This window comes from Ananas comosus, linkage group 3 (assembly GCF_001540865.1).
Source record: "Ananas comosus cultivar F153 linkage group 3, ASM154086v1, whole genome shotgun sequence".
Lineage (NCBI taxonomy): Eukaryota > Viridiplantae > Streptophyta > Magnoliopsida > Poales > Bromeliaceae > Ananas > Ananas comosus.
Genome location: NC_033623.1, coordinates 12,680,876 through 12,690,542, shown reverse-complemented (window position 1 = coordinate 12,690,542; position 9,667 = coordinate 12,680,876). Strand labels below are relative to the sequence as shown.

The following is a 9,667-nucleotide window of genomic DNA, read 5'->3' as shown; positions in this document are numbered from 1 at the left end:
TGAAATAAATAAAACGAATAGTATACTGCTACCTATCTCTCTCAAAAAAAAAAGAAGCTACTTTATTGCGGCTTTCTCTAGCATCTGGAATGAGTGAGGAGTTACCAGGCTTTCCCCAAAAATAAAAACAAATACCAAAAAAATAAAAGAAGAAAAACCAAGAATTTTTTTGCTTATAAATAACTTTATCTAAACACTTTCTCTTTTTTGCTTATGACACTTTAGCTTAGCAATTATCATATATTTCTTTTGTCGGTTTATCAGATTTAACGCAACAGCTTATCGTGGTGTCATGTGGTCGAGCTATGTCAAATCGCAGATGAGTCACTTCACTTTGGAGCCCTTCCAGTATATACAATTATAAATACAGTATAGTTGAGAAAAAATACGCAATTTGAAAAATAACACTTATAATTATATAAATCTTATTTAATTATATATAGTATAAAATATTGTGAATATAGATAATTTTTTTGATTGCATAGTATTGAAAACTATATTTATAAATGTATTTTTCTAATTTTGTTGGTTTAAATTTAGGGCAATAAGAATCATAAGATTACTTCCAATATATTTTAAAAAACAAAAATCTGTTTAAAAGATGATTAGGATGATGGCCTTCTTAGCTTTCATTTAAAGTTATTCTCTTAACTATTATAGTTAAAACTTCTACCAATTTGGATCCAATTCCAACAACTGTAGTTGAGCCTCATTATGAAATTCTAACTGCTGCAGTTGGACTCAAATGTATTAAATTAAACACCATATTTAGATCTATATATAGTTACGCCTATAGTACAATTGCAAAAACATGCAACAAAATAGCCTCAATGTAGCAGTGATTTTATATTTCGTTATGTTATATACTCTCTCTCTGCATTCAATGTGCACATTTTTTTTAACGGTTCTAATTTTTGGTTTTTTTTTTTAGTGAAAGAAAGCATTGCTACCTGTCTTGTTTATTTTTTTTAGAAATAAACTTAGTTGGCAATGTTAATCAACTAAGATTTGAACTTGGGACTCGGTACCAACCACCAAATCTTTTGCAACTTTGCTCTAGGGACAGTTAGTTATTATAAATATTTATTATACAAATCTTTTGCAACTTGCGCTAGGAATGGTCGGTGAGATTGACTTGGCATTTAGCCAATTCAGAAGCTACCAAAACGAGTTGCGTCGCATAGTGTATGGTGGGATTGAAGGACATGATAAGCTCACGGCCCACAAACAGGGACACCAGTCTAGCTTTTAATTGTTATGATTGTTGCCCACGAATGTGATTTTACCAAACAGGCCAATGAAGGCCCAAAAGAGGCATTGGGCTCTAACACTCGAAAGTGCCTATTGGGCCTTAAGCTGAGAAACTTTTGTCGTGCGAATCGGGTCCTCGACACCCCTGTCCACGTAACCTGGCCTGTTTGCACCATTTCTCTGAGTATGTGACTCGAGCCACAATGACCAAGCTGGTCCGGCTCGAATAATTCAAACCTGACTAGTAAAGATGCAATTTTGCTCACCTTAAGGGCGCGTTTGGTTCGCACTATAAAAAATTACTAGAAGTAAAAAAATATCCGAGAATCTTATTCTTATTCATCTTATTACTAAGAATGTAGTATTTCGGTGTTTGGTTCGTACGGTCATATTATTTAGTCAGGTTATTTAAGATTACGAAAAATATACAATTAATTAATTAATTAATTAATTAATTAAATTAATTTTAAATAATACTATAAATAATTTTAATATTTTTTTAGAAAAAAAGAGAAAAAATATAAGTTGGAAAGAGAAAGCATAATTAAAGAAATAAAAAGAGAAATAGAGTCGAGGTTAGAGAGAATGAGAGGGTTGAGATTAATCGTTTGCTCTAGGTAGGAATCTTTAACACGGCCTCAGAGCTCGATGTATCCAAAACATCATTCTGAAAAAAAAAACAATTCAAAATTAATCTCTACACTACTCTCTCGCGAGCAATATATACATTAGATGAATTATACCAGATGCACTAATAGGAGAATATTAGTGCATCTGCTGCGAGTCTGACTTTGGAAATTCTTAGAATGAAAAGAGCTTAGGACAGGCTCTGATACTTCAGTTCTAATATTACTTGCCATTGTTATTTTTTGTTTTCGGAATTAATCACGCCACAAAATTACGAAACAATTTAGTCCGATTCTCGTCTAACTTGGTTCAATTCTAGCTACCAATTCCGTCTTGTTAGGTATTGAGAGGTTTCCAATTTGTCATCCTTAATTAATTCAACAATTACTCGGAGAAAAGCAGAAATTAATTTGTGCAAGTATCAAACCTAACCTTGGATCCTACTAACCCGTAGATTTTGATTTGAAAAGCCAAAATCTTGTGAAAGGAACACGTTTTTATTTTGTGAAGAGACGGTGCATTAATTGAACCTGCATCGTTAATGGAAATCATAAAATAATATTTTTTTTTTTTTAGAGATAGGTAACACGCTATGCGCTTCGTTTATTTTATTTAAAAATAAACTTAGCCGAAAATTTGAATCAACTAGGATTCGAACTTGGATCTCGGATACCAACTACCAAGTCTTTTGCCACTTGCTCTAAAGACGGTCGATATAAAATAATAGTAATTAATAGTAAGAGTAATAATAATAATAATAAAATGCTCGATTGAGACTTGACACCAGATAAATGGCCTTTTTTAATCTTTAATTTTCAATCCGTTTTTTTATTTTCCAGCTGCGGTGTGAGTCCTATGAGTAGAGGAGAATGTTTTGTCAATGTATCTCATTTCATTCAGTGAGAGACATGCTGAGGTGGATCAGTGTAAATCCCATTAGATCGATGTGACATGCGACCAATGTGAACAGTACAATTTATTGTATCATACGCCTACAACATTTTGAACATTCTAGCTAATGAGTTCAATTTCACGTGGTACCCTAAGCAAATTTGCGTACTAATTTACCATGCGTTCAATTACCAACCGTTCACGTACTCACGTTACAAGACCTAGTTGTAAACTTCTGTAACAATACTTTATTTCACTTTTACAAACAAGTGAGTTTGATTCAGATAAAAGACGCACTAATAATTTACTGTATAATTGTGTCATTATAATCTTACATCTCACTTCGAATGAAATTATAAATAACTGCATTACAATTTTAAGCCAATTATAGTGCCGATATAGAAACAGAAAAATTTAATACATCATATATAAATTTTTACCGTGCAGCTTAATTTGAGCTGAATTTTTTTATTACTTGATTCTCTCCGCTTGCACAATTCTTTCTAGCTATATATTAGCTCCATTTTTTTAAAAAAAAACCTTCTCCACTGATAAATGCTTAGTATAGCGACGGGCATGCGCTAATAATGTACTAATGATATCGCCCAGTTTTTCTACCTAATGCTGAATAAGATTGGGCAAAATTAGTATCATTTCACTCTTAAAGGGATATGCACTTTGTACCATAATGCTATTAAGTGGGTTGTGGACAATAGGAACAAACAAATCGAAATTAGGTGTCTCCATCTTAGTGGAATCATTTGTGGAAATAAAATGGATCTAATATATAGAGTTAACATAAAGTAGTGCCAGCTCAATTTACAAATAATTCCTGAAAAATCTGTGCAAAATAATTTAAAGTTTGTTAAAAGTACTCTACTATTTAATTTGTTGGACTTTTTATTTGTTTTTGCTCTAACTAAACCGCTACTATTTTGTATATTTTATTATCATTTGGAATTATTTTTATTAGCTACATGCCAAGTTAAAAACGTGGGAAAATTTTGGTAAATAAAAAATCATCCATATGTTAACCAATTAATGGAAGAGGATCGATGAGGGCATACAGAATATTAGTTCGATTTATTCATTCAGAAAAGTTATGTGTATTATGCTTTATATAAAAGAGCAAATAAAAATTTTAATTTTGCCAAATTTTCTTCCAAATATGTTCTTTTTATTCTCGAAGTGTATCAATACTTTAAATAACATTACAAAATAAATTATTTTTAACTCAGACAATTTAATTAAGATATATAATCTACTTTTATTTAATAGCAAATCCAACTAAACTAAATCTACTATTGCTATACCTATTTCTATGCCAAATTAGATGATTATATTTATTATAAAATATATTTAATTTATATACATAACTAAATTCTACAAAATGCGTATGCAAAATTTTTTAAAAAAAACTTACCGACTGTCCCTAGAGCAAGTGACAAAGGATTTGGTGGTTGGTACCCGAGACCCAAGTTCGAATTCTAGTTGATTCACATTTCCAGCTAAGTTTATTTCTAAATGAAATAAATGAAGCGAGTAGCGTGCTACCTATCTCTCTCTCAAAAAAAAAAAAAAAAAAAAAAAAAAAAAAAAAAAAAAACACATTTTTTTGGTGAAAAGTGTACATTAGATGTGCACTTGAACTAGTAGTTCTTCAACAGCCAACGTAATATTATTTGTTGATCCAATGTCGCGAGTTCTTGTTGATGTAAACTCAAAAGTAATGAACGGAAAAGAAACCTAAAAATGAAGGACAAAGATTGACATTTCACATATATTGGAGAAAAGAGGTAAAGTAGTGAACGGAAAAGAAACCTCTCCTCTTTAGGAGAAAAGAAAGAAGAAGTAAAATTCAATTTGCATTCTTGCTGTTTAGCTTATTTTTACTTTACTATTCAGCGGTTCATAAAGGCATATTTCACCTTTCTAAGGTTTAGCTCATGTTTATTTGGTCACCATGTGATTTAAAAAATTACAAATTAATCATTATATGGTTATAAATTTTTTTTTTTTTGTTATTCTATTTTATAATACATTTTTGGATAAAAATAGAGATAAAATTACAGAATATTAAGTATAATTTTTTTAAACCATAAAATGATAAAGTAAAAAAAATGAGGTAAACCACTTAAGCGGCATGTTGAAATTTACCCAAATGAAAAAAGAAAGGTAGAACTCCTTCAACTTTGAGCCGTTTTTAGATGAATGTCCCAACTCTAATAGTTTTTAAATCAAGTTTAGTTGGACATCTACACAAAATCCTACCCAAATCTATCAGTAAAAAAAAGCAAAATAAGGAGCATTCCATTGTTTCTTATTATGTGTTTTGCAAATTAAATGTTCACTACAGTATTAAAATTGGAAAAAGAAATTAAATAAAATTTTATAAAATTTTTGAATGTACCACGCGAACCATGTTGAGAAACCACTAAATTAACAAGGGAAAACTTCAAAAACCCCCCCTATGGTAGTTTCTCACTTTACCTCCTGTGGTTTAAAGTGTATTAATTTGCTCCCCTGTGGTTTCGTTTTTATCTTTTCGGTAGCTTTTTCGTTAATATTTTATTAAATTATATACAAAAAATTTCAGATATCCATCTAGATTTATCAAATATTCACTTTCGTACCCGTTAATTTTAACTTTATCACTGATTTAAGAAAAAATAAAATAAAATTGATAAGAAAAAGAGAAAAATGAAATCACAGAAGGACAAATTGATATATTTTAAATTACAGGGGGGCAAAATGAGAAACTATGAAACCACACGAGGGTTTTTGAAGTTTTCCCCATTAACAAAGTAGCGCTTCTATTTGTATTTAATTAATTGTACGTACAGTGAGGAGTACCAAATTAAGCTTGTAAAAGTTGCTTACTATTGAATTGTTTTTTTAAAAAAATTTAATGGAAACGTGGCGTGACACACTTGACGTGAGCTACAGCAAGTGGCCAACCCCAGCATGCCCATACAAAAATAGTGGGAAAATTACTCACTGTGGAGAAACTGTAGCGTGGACCTATTCTGCCACGTCAGCCAAAACCTTTTCAGTATATAAAAATTTACATACCCACAATATAGGTTACTCATAAATTACCTTTTTAAAATTAATTTAAGTAATTCAAAAAAAGTATTAGAGATTTCGATCTACTTCTGATATCATATTATTCGCGTTTTGCAATAACTATTATTTATTAAACTAAAATAAGAATATTAGTAAAAGTTTATAATTTGAACGACCAAAATTTCTTAGTATCAATATATAGATTTATAAAAAATCTTGTAAATATACGACTGCACTTGTTTAGTATCAGAAACTTTTTATGAGATCTTTTTTATAAGGTTAACTGCATATAGTCCCTACAAATATAATGAATTGTAAATATATTCTTACAAAATTCAACTTTTTTATAATTTTTATAAAACTCCTAATATTTACAAATATATTCATACCGTTAAAATTCATTAGAAAAATTTAGTTAACCATTGGTAAAATAGTTAACCATAATTAATTAGTTAATGAGGTAAATTGGTAGTTGGTATTTGAGAGCCAAGTTCGAATCCTAGTTGATTCACATTTCTAGCTAAGTTATTTCTAAATGAAATAAACGAAGCAGATAGCATACTATCTATCTCTAAAAAAAAAATAATGGAAATTTTTTTCTTCCTTCGTTTCCTCTTCCTCTTCCATCTCTTTTTCGTGCTAGTTTCAAATCCGTAATTAGAATTTCTCCGTCCTTATTCATCTATAACGTATGTTGTCTCGCCCATGTCGAACGCGTATTGCTTTTCTCAATTTTCTTTATGATTTTTTCTTATTTTACTTAAAATAAAAAAAAAATTTAGAAAAAAAGTAGTGAGAGAATAGGTTGCAACAATGGTGGATTGAGTTGAGTTTTAAAAAAGAAGAAATATAGGAAAAAGATAACCATTAAAATTTTTTGGAAGGAATATTTCTGCACGATTATAACAATTGGGATTTTTGAAGAGTATATTTAAAAATATCAGAATTTAATTTTATAGAAATAATATATAAAAGTTGAATTTTATAAAAATATATTTATAATTTACTATATTTGTAAGTATTTGTATGCAATTAATATTTTTATATATATATAAAAATTTTCTATAGTTCAGTGCGCAGTGTCACGGTCTTAGTATTTTTATTTATAAAGTCCGTGCGGCATCCGCTTTTCTGCTCGAACCAGCTCCGCTCGCGAAGTTAGACTAAGGAGTCAAATTGTATAGTAAATTTGCTGAGTCCTGACAGCAGGCTCACAAATGATGCACGTGGAAGACCAAGTGCAGGAAAAAGTTTTCTGTGGGACGCGACGAAATCGATTAAAGGATGCGTGAGACGTACGCGGGCTGGAAGCCACGACGAATAAAGCGGAGAGGAGAGAGAGAAGCCCCAGCGGTTTCTCCACCCCACCTCTCTCTCTCTCTCTCTCTCTCTCTCTCTCTCTCTCTCTCTCTATATATATATATATATATACTTTAATACCCACATACCAAATTGCGACTCCTCTACACCCACTNCTCTCTCTCTCTCTCTCTCTCTCTCTCTCTCTTTTATTTTTTATTTTCTTTAATTCCCACATACCAAATTGCGACTCCTCTACACCCACTCCTTTTTATCCCCCACACCCACACTCAGACACTTTCCCTTCTCTCTCTCTCTCTCTCTCTCTCTCTTTAAACATTCTTCGACCACGCACTTTGGGAAGAGTTTCTTAAGATCAGATGAAGGTGAGATGTTTTTTGTGTGTGTGTGTGTGTGTGTGTGTGTGGGGTGTTAGTTTGGATTCCTTTCAATGCATCAGTGATTCTATTCTAAAGGAATGGCTATGGCTTGGGCTATAGGCATCTCTTTTCCCAACTTTAAATGAGAATGAATATATATATTCCTAGCTAGTGTTACATAGTCTAGCAGTTCACGTAAGTTTCATCTCATTTTGTTGATCTGTTTATTGATGGTTTTATCACGGCAGTTTCTTAATTACTCTTTGCTCTTTAGACATTCGAAAGCAAGCAAGATCTTATTAGCTTTTCTTTTTTAAGAACATTGATAAATGTTTGCTTTACCATGCTCGGATTATATTTATTAATTTCCACCATATATTTCAGTTGTGGATCATATATACTTGTGAATGTGCTGAGCGAAATTACTGAATTTCTGGTGGTAAGACTCTGAAAATGAGTGTCACGAGTCAAGCTCTAAATTGAAAAAAAGAAAAAAAGAAAAAAAATTAGTTCTACTTTGTTTTTTTTTTGTTGAGAAATTAAGATAGTTTATTTATTTTTTTAAAAAAAATAAACTTAAGTAAAAATATAAAATAATTAAATTTCGAACTCGAGACTTCGAACACTAATATATCAAACTGCTAGAGATTGTCGGTAGTCGTACATGTTCTTCATTTATTTACTTTTAGATCGATGTAGCAAAGTCCAAAAATTAAACATCTATGAGCTATGTCACATTCCTTACTCTTATCTTAGAAGTTTGCGACGTACAGGTTATGTATCTCTCTCTCTCTCAAACACATCACTTTCTATATTTGCTCGAGTTCTTATTGGGAGAATCGTATTGTTTATCTCCTCATTGAAAATTTACCAACTTCGAAAGCAACTGCTCCCATTTCCTTACAGAAAATAGTAGTGAAGTTGGATTTGCATGATGACAAGGACAAACAGAAGGCAATGAAGGCCGTTTCCACCCTTCATGGTACGTATGACAAATAAAAAGAAAATATACCATGAAAATTATTACAATTTATTTTATAGAAAAAATTGCTTGTTTGTATATATAATTGCGACTTGTTTCATCTCGCAGGGATTGATTCCATTGCAATGGACATGAAGGAGAAGAAGATGACGCTGATCGGATCGGTCGACCCGGTCGACGTCGTGAGCAAACTGCGAAAATTCTGGCCCACCAACATCGTCTCGGTGGGGCCGGCGAAGGAGCCCGAGAAGAACGAAGAGAAGAAGGATGAGCCCAAGAAGGAGGAGCCCAAGAAAGAAGAGCCCAAGAAGGAAGAGCCCAAGAAGGAGGAGGAGCCCAAAAAAGAAGAGCCCAAGAAGGAGGGGGAGCCCAAGAAGGAGGAGGAGCCCAAAAAGGAAGCAGAGCCTAAGAAGGAAGAAGCTGAGAAAAAGAAAGATCATCCTTACCAACCAATTGTTTATGAGCTTGTCAATGAATACAGGGCTTATAATCCGCCGATGACGACGCATTACTTCGTCCGGAGCGCCGAGGAGAACCCGAACTCATGCGCCATCTTGTAAAACTTAAAAAAAAAATAATTAGTGTATATATTGTGTGTAAAGATGATGCATGGTAAGTAATTAAGCTGTTGTTGTCGATCTCTGAGATTTCTGTATGTTTGTGTTGGAAATAAGTGCTCCAGAGAGTGTAAACTTTTGCTTCTGTATGAGTCATGCGGATCATCGATCTCATCAAAAATTTTGAGGCTTTATCTTATCTGTTGTTTATGATTATACATATCTATATACTATATTAATTAGTATCTCCAATTCTTGTTCTTATTGGTTTTCCGATTGATATTTTGGCGTCGCAAAAGTGAATTTTGAAGTACAAAAATTTCAATTACTTAGGTGTTTGAGTTCTTTAGGCTCATCTTGATGCTCACCTTTGAAGTTGGGAGTAACTGTATGAAATAATGAAGTGTTTGGTCATACGTCTACAATGTTTACATAAGCATTAGCTTAATTTATGGCTTTGCCAAAGTAGTGAATATTTTCTTTTTCTTTTTTTTTCCTTCTTTTTGCATAAATACATTCTTCAAAATAGTCGTATGACCTACCATGACGACAGCTATTGGTCCGCCGGTTTTTCAAACTTATCTTCTAGAATTAATATTCTCAAAACATCGACT

At 32.0% G+C, this 9,667-nt stretch overlaps 1 protein-coding gene across 2 annotated transcripts; it reads left to right on the top strand.

Moving 5' to 3' along the window:
• Positions 7,314–9,269, top strand: LOC109708283 (heavy metal-associated isoprenylated plant protein 39-like). 2 transcript variants are annotated; one of them, XM_020229956.1, is made up of 3 exons: positions 7,314–7,520; positions 8,421–8,496; positions 8,605–9,269. In XM_020229956.1, exons 1-3 carry the CDS (start codon positions 7,515–7,517, stop codon positions 9,054–9,056), a joined length of 534 nt encoding a protein of 177 aa, XP_020085545.1. In that variant the 5' UTR covers positions 7,314–7,514; the 3' UTR covers positions 9,057–9,269. The 2 variants fall into 2 exon arrangements, with proteins under 2 accessions (XP_020085545.1, XP_020085546.1); XM_020229957.1 differs by lacking the exon at positions 7,314–7,520 and adding an exon at positions 7,541–7,709.

Bases quoted from the DNA above. Each gene is read 5' to 3' on its own strand.
- LOC109708283 (XM_020229956.1), top strand. The intron at 8,497-8,604 runs GTACGTATGACA...TTCATCTCGCAG, and splicing joins GGCCGTTTCCACCCTTCATG to GGATTGATTCCATTGCAATG.